General features: G+C 35.9%; 4 protein-coding genes across 4 annotated transcripts; 1 reads left to right on the top strand and 3 right to left on the bottom strand.

Moving 5' to 3' along the window:
• The first annotated feature begins 289 nt into the window (after positions 1–289).
• Positions 290–1,990, top strand: LOC106421201 (pentatricopeptide repeat-containing protein At1g33350). Its single transcript, XM_013862051.3, has one exon. The coding sequence runs from the start codon at positions 290–292 to the stop codon at positions 1,853–1,855; it is 1,566 nt and encodes a 521-aa protein (XP_013717505.3). The 3' UTR covers positions 1,856–1,990.
• Positions 1,991–2,283: 293 nt separating this feature from the next.
• LOC106421116 (22.0 kDa heat shock protein) lies at positions 2,284–3,024 on the bottom strand. The gene has a single exon (XM_013861959.3). The coding sequence runs from the start codon at positions 2,908–2,910 to the stop codon at positions 2,392–2,394; it is 519 nt and encodes a 172-aa protein (XP_013717413.1). The 5' UTR covers positions 2,911–3,024; the 3' UTR covers positions 2,284–2,391.
• Positions 3,025–4,266: 1,242 nt separating this feature from the next.
• LOC106421198 (putative clathrin assembly protein At1g33340) lies at positions 4,267–6,380 on the bottom strand. Its single transcript, XM_013862048.3, has one exon. The coding sequence runs from the start codon at positions 5,552–5,554 to the stop codon at positions 4,439–4,441; it is 1,116 nt and encodes a 371-aa protein (XP_013717502.2). The 5' UTR covers positions 5,555–6,380; the 3' UTR covers positions 4,267–4,438.
• Positions 6,381–6,571: 191 nt separating this feature from the next.
• Positions 6,572–8,153, bottom strand: LOC106421199 (peptide chain release factor 2). The gene is made up of 5 exons (XM_013862049.3): positions 7,674–8,153; positions 7,477–7,607; positions 7,332–7,402; positions 7,158–7,239; positions 6,572–6,860 (listed from the first exon to the last, which is right to left on the bottom strand). Exons 1-5 carry the CDS (start codon positions 8,107–8,109, stop codon positions 6,840–6,842), a joined length of 741 nt encoding a protein of 246 aa, XP_013717503.2. The 5' UTR covers positions 8,110–8,153; the 3' UTR covers positions 6,572–6,839.
• Positions 8,154–14,953: the final 6,800 nt, after the last annotated feature.

Genomic DNA, 14,953 nt, shown 5'->3' with positions numbered 1-14,953 from the left:
TTTTTTATTTATAATTCAGACAGATAAATGAAAAAACTCGAGATCCGAACCAAAGAGATATGTCTGCATCAGCTTCGATGATGATGTTGTATATGTACTTTTAGATCGAGTGGGGGAACCTTAAATCCGTCAATTTGGAGAAGAAGAGAGACGATAAACGATAGACTCGGAGAGAAAAAGACGAAGCCACTCACAATATTTCATCTCGTTTCGTTTGGTGGAATAGCACATGGGGACACGTGTAAGCCCATACCTCTGACACAAACCCACCCTCCACGCGCCGTCACGCATGGCGGAGCTTTTACCTGAAACCGGCCAATTTGTCTCCGACTTGTTGATTTCCAAGTCGACCCATTTGAATCATCTGAAGCAAGTTCAATCCTTTCTCGTCGTTGCTGGACTAAGTCACTCACCGTTCCTCTGTTTCAAGCTCCTCCGCTTCTGCACTCTTCGTCTCTGTAACATCTCCTACGCTCGTTTAATCTTTGATCGCTTCTCTTACCCCAATACGCATCTCTACGCCGCCGTTTTAACCGCTTACTCTTCTGCTCTCCCTCTCCATGCTTCCTCCGCCTTCTCCTTCTTCCGTCTTATGGTTAGCCGCTCTGTTCCTCGTCCTAATCACTTCATCTACCCGCTTGTCCTCAAAGCAACACCGCATCTCTCCTCTGCTTTCTCCACTCCTTTGGTCCATTCGCATTTGTTTAAGTCCGGGTTCCATCACTACCTCGTCGTGCAAACTGCTCTGCTTCACGCATACGCCTCCTCTGTTTCCCACATCCCTCTTGCAAGACAAGTGTTCGACGAAATGTCTGAGAGAAACGTTGTCTCTTGGACTGCTTTGCTTTCTGGGTATGCTAGGGCCGGTGATATCTCCAATGCTATTGCTCTCTTTGACGAAATGCCTGAGCGTGATGTCCCTTCCTGGAACGCCACTCTTGCTGCTTGTACACAGAACGGTCTCTTTGCGGAAGCGATTTCTCTGTTTGGAAAGATGATCAATGAGGCTAATGTTTTTCCTAATGAGGTAACTCTAGTTTGTGTCCTATCCGCGTGCGCTCAAACTGGTAACCTTCAGCTAGCCAAGGGGATTCATGCATTTGCATACCGTCGTTCCCTTTCTTCCGATATTTTCGTTTCGAATTCGTTGGTGGATTTGTATGGAAAATGTGGCAACTTGGTGGAAGCAAGCTCTGTTTTTAAGACGGCTAACAAGAAAAGTTTAACAGCTTGGAACTCCATGATAAACTGCTTTGCTCTCCATGGTAGAAGCGAAGAGGCCATAGCGGTGTTTGAAGAGATGATGAGTAAAGATGTAAAACCAGATCACATTACTTTTATCGGTCTTCTCAATGCATGTACACATGGAGGTTTGGTAACAAAAGGTCGAGAATATTTAGACCTCATGACAAACAGATACAATATTGAGCCAAGGATTGAGCATTACGGCTGCCTAATAGATCTTCTAGGCAGGGCAGGTTTGTTTGATGAAGCATTGGAAGTTATGGCCGGGATGAAGATGAAAGCAGACGAAGCTATTTGGGGATCATTGCTCAATGCCTGTAAGAAGTATGGCCATTTGGATTTGGCTATAGTTGCTGTTAACAATCTGGTTACTCTAAATCCCAACAATGGAGGTTACATCTCTATGATGGCAAATTTATATGGAGAGATGGGTAACTGGGAAGAGGCACGCAGAGCTAGAAAGATGATTAAACACCATAATGCTTATAAAACGCCAGGCTGTAGTTGGATTATGATCGATAGTGAGGTCAATCAGTTCTATTCTCTTGATAAGTCGCATCCGAAGAGCGAGGAGATATATATGATACTTGACAGTTTGATGTCTTTATGACATCTCGGGATGGTCCTAGATTTTTCCATATCACCTGATATAGCTGTGTATTCTTCTTTCTAATGGCTAGTGTCATGGACAATGGATGATTTACACTGGAAATTGAGAAAAGCTGCGAAAGGAATAATTTTTCCATTCTTTAAATTGGCTGATCTCTCCATAGGTTACACTTTTTACTATTACCCAACAGCTGTTACTGTAATGTTATAACGTGATTTTCCAGCAAAAGATATGTTGCTTCTTGAGCCAGTTACTTTCTGACTTCCCATGTTACTCGAGCAAAAAAAAACTATTATGATACTCTCTTTTGCATGTTGTTTGGCGAGAAAGAGAAGTTACTTATGTTATGCTTATGCATTACATGTTCTTTAAGTTTTCGTATCACTTTTTCGCGTAGATTTGTTTGGACTGATCGATAAACAAACACATAACATAAAGACCTGTTACATGTTTTATTGCATTTAGTAATATATATTACAAAAGTCTTACAACACATCAAACTCGGTTTGTGGATTTATCAAGAGCTCTTGTTAGGACTAACCAGAACTAAATTTGCCAGTCTGGTCCTCTTCGAACTCAATGTCAACAACTCTTGGACCCTTGACTTTGTCTGTTGAAAACTTGTTTATGGTAATGGTGAGCACACCGTTCTCAAGCTTGGCCTTGATAGTGTCCAAATCCACGTTATCAGGCATTCTAAATTGTCTCCAGAACTTGCCGTAAGACCTCTCCACTCTATGCCACTGATCTCCTTCTTTCTCTTCCTCTTTTTTCCTCTCGCCACTTATTCGCACAACTCTATTCTCCTCCACTTCTATCTTTATCTCATCCTTCTTCATCCCAGGAACATCGAGCCTGATCACATGCTCTTCTTGTGTTTCTTTCCAGTCCACTCTCGCTGGTGATAGAGCCATGCTCTGATCCCTATCAAGACCTAATGGGATTTGCTCCAAGACTCTGAAAGGATCTCGCAAGGACCCTTCAGTTGTTTTGATGTTTCCTACGAACATAGTTATTAAGAAAATACCTAACAAAGCAAGAGAGAACTGCTTCATCTTTGGCTCTTCTTGCAGAAGGAGTAAACCGGGAGTGACTGTTTTTTCTTTACTTTTGATTGCTTCTTGTGATGAACTTGTTTCTTTCTCTTCTCTACGAGAGTTAAGGAGCAAAATCTGCTGTGAATATATAGACGCATATTAGTGTAGAATGTTCATACATTCTCGAACATTCTTGCATGTTTTTCTTCTACTTGAGAGATAAATTGAGAACGTTCTAGGTTTTTTCCTCTCGTTAGGTTGCTTTCAAATAAGCTTGCTTGGTTTTAGTCTTTTAGACATGCGAGTGTTTTCTGTAATTCTCCAGACACTTCATGTCAATCTAGAGAAGTCTTTAATGCGTGGTACTATTTGGTCTTTTATAGATGGCCCAATACAGAATAGGCCTATCATTCTTGTTAAGTAGGATTCTATGTAAGCATTCTCTATTTTAATTGTTATCCAAACATTATTCGGACATAATGAATATGTTTTCTTCTCAGTACAAGGTTAGAAGTACTTAAATTTGAAAAACACAAGGTATTCGAGATCAACTATCTTTTTATTAAGAATCAGTTAAACAATCTTACACATATTTGTTTAATCTCAATTACTCTATGTCACAAACGATTTGGAATGGATCAGTTCCTAATTTATCCTCTTGAATAACGCAATACCAATTGATCACATTTACAAATCACTCAGCTTTGAAATTCTAAAACCCTTTTTCGTGTTTTTTTGTGAAAATACAACATTGAAAATTTAACTTTTTACCTAAATCTAAGCTACAATATATATGCTCAAATCTTTTTTATTGTGCAATATATTTTGTCCTAAAAAATAGCATTAAGATCTAATGATTTTTTTAGTTTGTTAATCACATCCATACAAGATCAACCAATGAAAATTTTCCATGTCACACACGTTTTAGTTCGTTCTGTCCATGTACACATCATCATCCATGTATAACACAACAACAACATATCAGATTCCACATTCTTGAGCATGCACGAGCCAAACTCCAAAAAAACTCATATCAACCAACACTCTCTTTGTGTCATTGCACCAAACACGGCAAGGTCCAATTTCGTGAGCTTACATTCTTTCCCCTTTTTTATCTGAATGTATCAACTCAATCAACTTACAAACATCAACTCACAAACACACATCATAGCGGAAGCAACATTGTTTGAAGCGGTTACGATGAAACCATAACCAATTAGTCACTGAATCACCCTCAGTGCACGCAACAGTTCGTTAGTTGTGTGATACACAAAGTTAAACAGCTCAAGTCTCAAGCACGTCAACCAATACAACACTAAATCGCTTGTTTCAAAATTGTTACACTGAAAATATGCACTAAATTATTATATGAAATCCGGTAAAAAAACGTGTATTGATTGGTATTATGTAAGTTGACAACAATAAAACTGTTTAACATGAATCAGAGACACAATCCTCCCTCCTAAGCATCTATGTGCATAAACCAAACCTATACCTCTTCATTCCACAATTTTCTTATATTTCCTCTGAGATGAATGATCAACACTCATATGCTCTCTGTTGGCTTATCTGATTCTTCATTGTCAAAAACAACCCATACCATGCTGATTTTGGTCTCCACTGGTAACAAGAAAAGACTGGTAGATGCAATTTTTTCATTGCAAGTGACTGAATCTCTTAAGTTTGTGGAGACAGAGAAACCTCTTTCACCGCCAGTGCGCTTCAACACAGAACCTGCACGAGTATTATAGCTTGAGCATTGCTCCAGTGCTACTATATGATCCATGGTAATAGCTTGCACAGATGGGTAATCCAAGCTCTTCATCCCGGTGAATCCTCTACACTTTTCATACATGACACGAAGATCTTCAATCTGCTGAGAAGCTTTTCTCAGCATCCCGCAAGCTAAATCTCTCGCGGGTCTTGAAAGATCAAATAGCATGTTACTCAGTGCGGCTACGCCATCAGAATACGTCATGTAGACATGGAAACTCTCTTTTAGGATGCTGCCTGTAGCTGCTTGGACCAGGTTATCCATAGGCCATACATCAACCGGTGAACACTTCAACACCTTTGCAATGAATTCCTGGCACTTTGGTAAGATATGGAACACAAGATCCATGGATTTCTCTTTGTAACGACTACACTTTGTACCGCCAGACATTACAGGTTCAAGCTTACCAGCTTGGTTGATGATCCATCCAACTCTTTCTTCGAGATAAGCTACATAGTTCTGCAGAAAAGCAAAAGATGGATGATCCTGGCTCATCATGAACCAGCAGCAACCTATTTGGAGATGGCCAGAGGTGTGTGCGATATGCAACTGCTGCTCGATGCAGCGACTGCTACTACGCAAGAGACGGTGGATGAGTAACAGAGTTTTACCAGCGACTAAGTAATCTCTTGTCTTGGCTAGACGGCGTGAGATCTGTTCAGCAAGAAAAGGAACTGCTCCTGGAGTGTTAGAGACAAGGAAGAGAATCTCGTGCATGGTTTTGTCACCAACAGGGCAATCATCATGGCTTGTAGCTCGAACCACAGCAACTTCAATGTCAAAAAAAGATTTCTCATTGTAGTTTTGTACAATAGCTCTGCCAATAGAGGCTTGATCCTTGGCGTGGCCAAGAACTTGCCTAAACTTGGCAGATAAGTGAAGCCTCATTGATATATACAAGACTAAACAACACTATTGGATTTGGGATGTCTTATAAGAACTGTTTCTGTAGTGAAGTGTATATATACATGATTATACAATTATACATGAAGGCAAGAGGAGAAAGTTGCCAATAAAAGAACAGAAAACCCCCCCTAACAAAATGGTGGTGAGGAATCAAATCTTTTCTATCAACTTAAAGTAAGGAATTGGAATTGGAATTATCCTTGCAAATAGTATTAAACAGGGCTTAGGCCTAATGAAAGTCAACGTCACTTTTGCGAGAGATGCTGTAAGAACTTTATGACTAAAATAGAAAATCCCCACAAACATATATCTGCTTTTCTTTACAGAGCAGAGTGACAATGGCATCAACATAGAGTTCATTTTACCAAAAGCTGATCATTCACTATACGAATCATAGAAATTTTGCATATACTGCTCCATTGTTAGAATCTTACAGATTCATCATACCAGAGATAAAAGAGAAGGTGAATAGTTGCCGTTCATTCCAAGAGAAGTCAGGGAATCTCGCAATAAGCATACCTTCAGAGTTGAGATTCATGTGTAAAATATAGAAAGGAGTGAGTCAGAAGGCACCCACGAGACTCTCACTCAACTCTTGGGTTTTTTTCTCTTTCTCAAGAGTCAACTCCATAAAAGTTATTTCTTTTTGCTGTGTGGGGAAGAGGAGAACCTCATTCTGCAAGAATCTGATTCTCACTCTTTTGCTATTTTCAAATGTCCAATATACCTGAGAACATTCCCTCCAGGCAGTGACCGGTTTTTCTTCATTTGCTCCACTGACCAAGATATTTAGCGTGTATTAACTGCACTCACTGTAGCAGTGTAGCTAACATCAGGAACAAAAAAAAAAGAACGAGAGCCATCTCTACATTGCTATATGAGAATCATATCTTCCAAAGGGAGATAACATCACTGCAAGTTGCTGTCAATTGAATTTTAAGCGTGCATGCAATTCATTAAATGGAGAGAAAACAAAAACAAAGATAATAGGAAGAAATCTAATCCAAAATGGTTCCAACTGTATTAGCTTCAAAGGTCCAACACAATCACAACAAAATGGGACTCAAAATTACCAAAAATATATTTTAGCAGCCTATTTAGTAGTATATCATCTCTAAATAGGTGACGATCTGAATGATATTAGAAGAACAAATGGTAGACAGAACTCAACATTTATAGTTTGTTTTGTATACAAAATAAGGTGCATAGAAATGGTAGACATTTTCAAAGGTCCCACCATCATTCTTCAAATATCTATACATCCAGACTACTTGAGAGGCTTCATTCCCTGAAAACTCAGAAAAAGGTTCGTCACTTTATAAACTAGTCAGCATGCTGAAAAATTCAAATAACAGTGATAATACACTAACCTAAGCAAGAGCTAAGGAAGACAAAAACATTCAACACACAGACTTGTTTCCAGGAGGCAGAACCAAATGAACATACTCTCACATTGATTCATTCCAAGATACCATTAAATCTAAAGTAGTTTAAAAGCAGGACCTTATAAAAGATAAAACAGTTTGCGCAATGACTAGTGTATGGGCAAAGTATATAATTTGGCGTGAGAAGAAAGAGTACGTACCTTGGCTGCCCTCATGCTATTGACTGCCATACGAAGACCATCATGTGAGAGTATCAAACGAGACAAGCCACCAGTGCTCAAACTGAAACATCAAATAGAAGTAAGATGACTCAAAGTTCAGGCAAAAGACAATAAAATAAGGTGAAGGACATGTTGAAGAAGGAGTAGTCTCACCCCAGCAACTTGGCAGAATCAGCGATAGAACCGTCAGAAGCAGAGATAACGTCAAGCAAAGCTTGCATTCCCTGTAAACGAGTACTTGTGAGTAAAACGAGTACTTGTGAGTAAAACGAGAGATGAGCTAAAGCGAGAGTGATACAGGTACAAATTTAGGATTGTTGGGACCAATCTGTGAACCAGAAGAAGAAGTTCTGATGGTGGACTTTGGAGGTAGGATCTGCAGAAGCTCAGGTGGAGGAGAATAGGCTTCAATGTCCACCTTGTTCCTCACTGAAGAAACAAGCAAGTTGTGAGCTTTCAGTTTGAAATCATGCGACAAGGGATCGGAGTTAAGACCTTTAATAGCGAGGAGAGTGCGAAGGCGGTTAAGAGCAGAAGCTCGGTTCTTGTGCTGTGAACGGTCCTCGACGGCCTGAGCTACGATTCCGGTGGGGAGGTGTTTAAGTCTGACGGCGGAGTCACGTTTGTTCCGGTGTTGTCCGCCGGGCCCTGAAACTCTAAAGGTCTCGAATTTGCATTGCTTCATCAACTCTTCGTCGCTATACTTCAAAAAGTTGGGGCCTTGAACTTCTGAAACAACGATATCGGAATCTTTAACGCCGCCGCTTCCGCCACCGTCGGAAGATGAAAAACAGATAAACGATTGCAGTCGGCAGCTGAATTCATTGGAAAGAAGAGTCCGGGGACAGTAACTAACAGAGGACGGGAAAGTTCGACGGGCGATAAGAGGGAACCTGGCGTGAAAGAGCGCAGCTACGGCCATGATCGCCATGGCAGACACGTCGGCGATGGGAATCGTTTCGAGTGAGATGGATGATGACATCTCGTAGTCTCGGCCCAGCCCATGAAAAACTATCTAGTAGTCTTGGCCCAATTAGATAACACTATCAACACATTCAGATCACTTTTGATCCGCTTCAAAAACAATAATAATACTAGCTCATGATCCGCGCAATTGCACGGAACGAATGTTATATATAAAAATAATTTTAGAAAAAAAGATCAAAATAGTACTAAATCAAGTTTTTGTTCCTAAACTAGCACTCAAGACCAAAAGTCACAAAAATAGCACTTATGGGGTAGGGTTTAGGGTTTATAATTTAGGGTTTAGAGTTTAGAGTTGAGAAATGAGGTTTTGGGGATAAGATTTCAAATTTTGAAAAATAAAAAAATTTAAATTTTTCAAAAGATAAAATACTATTTTGGTCATTTTAGTTTTTGAGTGCTATTTTTGTGATATAAACTTAGAAATGTGCTATTTTTGAGATTTGCCCATAATTTTATTTATTATTATTTATTTGTATTTATTTACGTATTATGTATTTAATTAAATCAAACACATAAATAAATAAAAAATCATTTTAATTATTTTATATGGTATATAACTAAATTTCATTGACATAGACATAGATATATAATATATTTTAATATAGATATTTATTATTGAGAATTCATACTCATGTAATAAACACAAAATTTCTAATATGTGTAATTTTTAATGCAAATTTCAAAATTAAAATATTAAGGTTTCAATACTTTTTCAATGCAAACTTCGAAATTATCATATTTAAGTACTTTTATATGTTCTATAGTTTAATTTTAAACTATATTAATATATAATATGAATGTCTAGTAAATGAGACTTCATATTCATACGATTTATGATCATTTATATCTTGTTATTACAAAATAAAAAGTTAAACCATTGATCACAAAATTTTAGTGTGAGACATTTAACGTTTTTAGTAATTTATAGTCATTTTAAAAATTCAAAGTATAACATAGAAAAAACAAATTTTGTTTATTATCTGGTTAATGTGGTGGTTTAATATATTTTAATAATATAAAATTAAACAAAAAAGAGTTAAGATACAAAAATTATTATCAAATATTTATTATTCATAATCATTAATTATCATTTATACATTAATCATATTAGACAATTCCGTACATTTATTTAAGGAAAGTGCGAAAATATTATTTTGTACACTATTTATTAATTTAATAGTTAATTTACTAAAAAGTATAATATAAGTTAAGATGGACTAACCTATTTTTCTAAAAATTCTGAATTTCGTTTTCATGGTGACACGTGCCTACAAAACAATGTTGTAATGTTTCTCAATTAATATATAAGGGATTTTAAAAGTTTGGATATGTTGAATTTGGATTGTAAAATTTCAAAGATATTGTGTATCTATATCTATACGAAGAACACAACCTCTAGAAATAGAAGATGATGTTTTTATTGATGGAATCTGGAAGAATATTATTTTAGGAACACAATTTATAAATTGGATTACACCATATAAAATTATAAATGATGCAAATTCCTTTAAAAATCAAATATAAAAAATATATTTTAAATTTAATGAAACACCAAAGAAGCAAAGTCTAAATATGATAAAAGCTTGTTTGATACAAGAAAACTTTCGAAAATTTATAATACATAGTAAAACCTTCTATTTAGAAAATTTAAAATTAGAAATTTTACTTCAGATGACCATAGAAAATTTAAATACAAAAGACATCTAAAAAAAATAAAACTAAAATAAATTATTTGAGCAATAAATTTGTTCAGATATATCAACTAGTTTTTGTGGAATCGAAAACAACGTATTGTTGGTTTAGCTTTTGATGAAAACTTTCTTGCAAATGCTATTCCCACAAAAGCTTTTCCAATTTTAAGGAATTCAGAATTAGAAAAACATTGTAGAAAATAAATTTCTGATCATCTAGATAAATGATTAATTTCAAAATAAAGATTTCTTTGGTTTTGCGCTGCTTTTAATGTAAATAAAAATTTAAAAATTAAAAGAGGAACCCAAGTTTAGTAATTAATTACAAATCTTTAAACACAGTTTTTAAATGGATTAGATATCCAATACTAAATAAACATATTTACTTCAAAGACTGTACTCTACCCACATATTTTCAAAGTTTGGTCTCAAATTAGGATTTTGGAAATTCACATATCTGAAAATGATTGTTATAAAAGTGCAGTTTAAGTCCCTGTTAGACAGTATCAATATAATCTAATGTCTTTTGGTTTTAAAAAGGGAAAAGTTCATATATTCCTAACTAAATTTTGTTAAGCTTTTTAATACCCAAATTTTTTTGTTACCCAGTTTAATACCCCAAATAATTATTTTGTTCATTTTAATACACAAACTTTTAAAACTGTGCCCCTTTTAATAACCTAATTTTTAATTAAAAATACTAATAAGTTTCAAACGAAATTTAAAATCTTTCAAAAATCTTTAAAAAATTCTCAGAAAATTCTATTTCTTTCTGTTTAAGAAATAAAGCGACTAAATTTTTTATAATCTTAAATTTTGTACTAAGTTTTTAGGTTTTAAATATTGAATTTAGTTTGTTTTCTGAATAGAAAAAAAAAACTGTTTCTTCAAAAATTAAGCTTTAAATTTTTTTTGAAATTTTCTCCTTGATTTATTTTCCTTCTTTCCTAAATCTTAAAACAAAATTAGAACTTAATCATCAAAAAACATTAGAGCTTAAAAAAAACAATTCTTAGATTTTGGAGAGTTTTTTAATTTTGTTTAAAACTTATTATATTTTTACTTAAAATAAACAAAGTTTGGGTATTGAAAGGGGCACAATTATAAAATTTTATGTATTAAAACGAACTAAATAATTAGTAGGGGGTACTAAAATTGGTACCAAAAAAATTGGTTATTAAAAAGCATAATGAAATTTAGTTGGAATATTTTTATGGAATTTTCTTTTTAAAAACTCACATTCTCAGTTTAAAAAAAAGTCATGAATAATATTATCTGATTTTTTTTTCAACCATATATTATTTGAATAGTCAAATTTTTCATTTTCTACACTGATGATATACTAATATTTTCAAATTCTCTTGATGAACATTTCAAAAATGTCAGACATTTTCTTATGTTACGAAAAAAATGGTCTTGTTGTTTCCAAAACAAAAATGTCTCTATTTGATATGACATGGATTTCACCCAACTTCATCCATGGTTTATATATGTTGTTAAAGTTTTTTATATGCATTTTGGAGTCTTTTTAGAGTATTTACATGTTCATGTACCTATTGGAGTAAAGTGGTGATTTTGGGGCAATTTGGAGCTTTTATGAAAGCATTGCTGAAAACATGAAGGCGGAGTCGATTATTGAAGAAAACATCGATCGACGGATCATTATCAACGTCGACTGACAGTGAGCCATCCGCGAAGTTTAATGATGATTTAAGGAAATTGCGAGTTTTATCCAGAAGTTCCAAAATTTGCACCATGGGTCCATGACCGCCTGTTAGACTATTTATTAGGGTTTTTTATGTTTTATCTAGACACAAACTTTTAGAGAGAGATAATTTTGAAGGAACACATCTCTACACTTAGAAGTTAGAAGAAGAGAGCTTAGGATTGAAAAGATAGATCTAAACTTCATAACATAGAAGATCTTAAATTTCCTTTGTCTATTACTCTACTTTGTTTGCTTTTCATCTTTACTTTATTGAGTATTATTCAGACCATCATAATGTTCTTTATGAATATGCCTGAGTAGTCTTACTGTTAGATTTAGGGTTCTTCAATGGTTGATTTATATATTGCTGAAATGAATATTTGTTAGGAAACTTAAATAGCTCTTCATCTAGTTGTTCTTACTGCAAAGTCTATGCTTCATCACCCTGAACTTAGATCTTAGGATTAATTGGCACAAGCAGAAGTTTGGTCTGTTACCTGAATCTAAACTAGTGTTATCTAATTAACTGGATACACACGAAGGTTGGTCTAGGAGATTAGAGAACCTATCAAACCCACTCGTAACGCTTGCTAGAATAAACATCAATGACATAACGACAGTTGTATCGATCGACGTTTTGAAAGGTGTATCGATCGATATTCGTATGGAACCATCGATCGACACTTTCTCCTGATTAACAAACGAAAGTTGAAATCTGAGATCTAGACATTAGATAATCTAAGGAAACGTAAGTTGATAGATTATAACTTAAGTTCGAGTTCAAAAACAAATAACATTTATAAATTCCTAATAATTCACATAAAGCATACTTGTCACACGTGAGAAATCATATGAATGTAGATATTCATATTTAATTGCTTACAACCTAAAATCAATCAACTGAACAATTATCTGGTTCACTCAACCTTAGCTTCATTTACCTTGTCCCATGATTTTGAATGCATACCCCTTGTACTTCCCCCTTGACTCCACCAGAATTGTGAGACCGCGCTCGTCAATTTTTTCACAGTTACCTTAGGTAATCGATAGAAAGACATTGTATGATTTGGTAAAGCAGTGATCACTGTTTTAATGATCACTTCCTTTCCGCCTTTTGTGAAAAATTTGAAAGTCCACCCATTAACTCTATTTTTTAATCGATCTTGGACAAAGCTAAAAACTTGGATCTTTGAACACCCCAAATTTTCTGGTAAACCAAGGTAGGATCCCATTCTTCCAAGATTCTGAATGCCCAAAATATCCCTTAATTCCTGTGTGACGGGTTCGTCGATCTTATGTCCACATTGAATTGAGGACTTATCAAAATTTATTAGCTGCCCTGAAACTACTTCATATTCCTTTAAAATCATAAGAATAGTTTGACACTCTTCCTTTTGAGCTTTGCAGAAGAATAGACTATCATCCGCAAAAAGCAAATGAGATATCGGTGGGCAAGCTCTTGCCACTTTCATTCCTGTTAGTTGTTTCCTTCTCTCTGCCTTTTTTATATTTGTAATCAACGCCTCAGTGCAGAGAATAAATAAATATGGCGATAAAGGATCTCTTTGACGTAAGCCTCTATTTGGAACAATGAGGCCACATGGTTGACCATTTATAAGAACCCGATACTGAACCGAGGAAATACATTCCATCATCAATTTGATCCAATGAAGATCAAATCCCATTTTCTGCAGTAAGGCCCTAATAAAGTCTCATTCCACCCTATCGTACGCTTTGCTCATGTCCGTTTTAATTGCCATATACTTTCCTTGACATGCTTTATTGGTCCGTAGTTCGTGAAACATTTCCTGAGTGATGAGAATATTATCCGAGATTAACCGTCCTGCCACGAATGCCGATTGAGTTTCGGATATAAGTAAGGGAAGATAAATTTTCAACCGCTGGCACAAAACCTTCGAGATAATTTTATATCCCACATTACATAGACTGATTGGTCGCAGCTCCGTCATCCTTGTGGGTCTCTCCATCTTTGGGATCATACAAATATTAGTAATATTTAATCTTGCATCCATTTCTCCCGAAACCAAAAAATTGTTGACCATTTCAACCAAATCATTCTTAATAATATGCCAGGAGTGTTGGAAAAAAGGGTGGTCATGCCGTCCGGTCCTGGTGCCTTTTCAGGATGCATCATAAACAAAGCCTCTCTGACCTCTTCCTCTGTCGCTAGCCTCAATAATCGTTGATTCATCTGAGGAGTAATTCCAGGTGTAACCTCTGCCAGAAAACTATCAAATTCCGATGGGGAGGTTGTACTAAAAAGATTTTCGAAATAATCTATTGCCACCTTTTCCACACCATTATCCTCGGTAATCCCATTCCCATCAACATCATGTAAACCCACAATCCTATTACAAACCCGTCTTTGCTTAGTTAAAGCGTGATAAAATTTTGTATTAAGATCCTCAGATGAGTACCACATATTCCTATTTTTTTATGCCAGTAGCATTCTTCATCCTTATATGCCTCTTGTAATTTCCTAGACACCTCCAAAATATCCTCTTGTGACATGGTATTATCTGTTTGTACTTCTTCCAGTGCTTGTTGTAACTCATTTATTTTTTCTTTCCCATAAGGTGGATTATTTTTCCGCCATTTAGCAATTTCATGGCGACAATTGCTAATTTTTTCCACAATACCCCATGTTCTCCCTTCCAGTCCTCCTTCGTTGGAGTCTGCCCAACCCATTGTAATCGAATCCAGTAGGCCCTCTTGTGCAATCCATCTCTTATCGAACCGAAATTGTCCTTTCCTCCTGGGAACTTTGTTGTCTAGATAAGCCACCACCGGTCGATGATCAGAGGCCACCATCCCCAGATACTCTGTAAAAGAGTAAGGAAATAACGTATGCCACTCTTCATTTGCTAAAGCGCGATCTAAACAACAGCGAACCATCACTGCCCCTTTCCCTTTTCCTCTTCTTCCTTGCCATGACAATTTATTTTCCCGAGCCGGAAATTCCAATAAACCACTATTTCGTATCATATTATTAAAAGGAATAAATGAATCCGCACTCCTTATAGATCCTCCGTCTTTTTCATGATTTCCACGAATCTCATTTAGATCACCAATAATGAACCAAGGTTCGGATCTCGTTAGACCATATCTAGTTAAGCGCTCCCATACTTGTTCCCTCATTTCTTGAACTGGGTTCCCATATACAAAAGTAAGATACACCTTCTTGCCTAGAGCCTCTGCTTCCACATCAATCATTCGGTTACTAGAATATAATAGCTTCACCTGATACTCATTATTGTAAAAAAATGCTAATCCCCCACTTCTTCCCACTGGATCCACTGTGACCAAATTATCATAACCAAAGTGCGCCCGAAACTTTTGGACAAACTCTGATTCCTGTTTTGTTTCTG

The sequence above is a fragment of the Brassica napus genome, chromosome A9, assembly GCF_020379485.1.
Source record: "Brassica napus cultivar Da-Ae chromosome A9, Da-Ae, whole genome shotgun sequence".
Classification (NCBI taxonomy): domain Eukaryota; kingdom Viridiplantae; phylum Streptophyta; class Magnoliopsida; order Brassicales; family Brassicaceae; genus Brassica; species Brassica napus.
The sequence above is the reverse complement of the archived record's forward strand: the minus strand, read 5'-3'. Positions and strand labels throughout refer to the sequence as shown.

What these genes read in the sequence shown, in the direction of transcription:
- LOC106421198 (XM_013862048.3), bottom strand. Translation starts at nt 5,554, where the DNA reads ATGAGGCTTCACTTATCTGCCAAGTTTAGGCAAGTTCTTGGCCACGCC.
- LOC106421201 (XM_013862051.3), top strand. Translation starts at nt 290, where the DNA reads ATGGCGGAGCTTTTACCTGAAACCGGCCAATTTGTCTCCGACTTGTTG.
- LOC106421199 (XM_013862049.3), bottom strand. Translation starts at nt 8,109, where the DNA reads ATGGCGATCATGGCCGTAGCTGCGCTCTTTCACGCCAGGTTCCCTCTT. An exon ending in CACTCTCCTCGCTATTAAAG is followed by an intron (nt 7,608 to 7,673) that starts GTCTTAACTCCG and finishes TTGTTTCTTCAG; the next exon opens with TGAGGAACAAGGTGGACATT. An exon ending in GATTCTGCCAAGTTGCTGGG is followed by an intron (nt 7,240 to 7,331) that starts GTGAGACTACTC and finishes TTGATGTTTCAG; the next exon opens with TTTGAGCACTGGTGGCTTGT.
- LOC106421116 (XM_013861959.3), bottom strand. Translation starts at nt 2,910, where the DNA reads ATGAAGCAGTTCTCTCTTGCTTTGTTAGGTATTTTCTTAATAACTATG.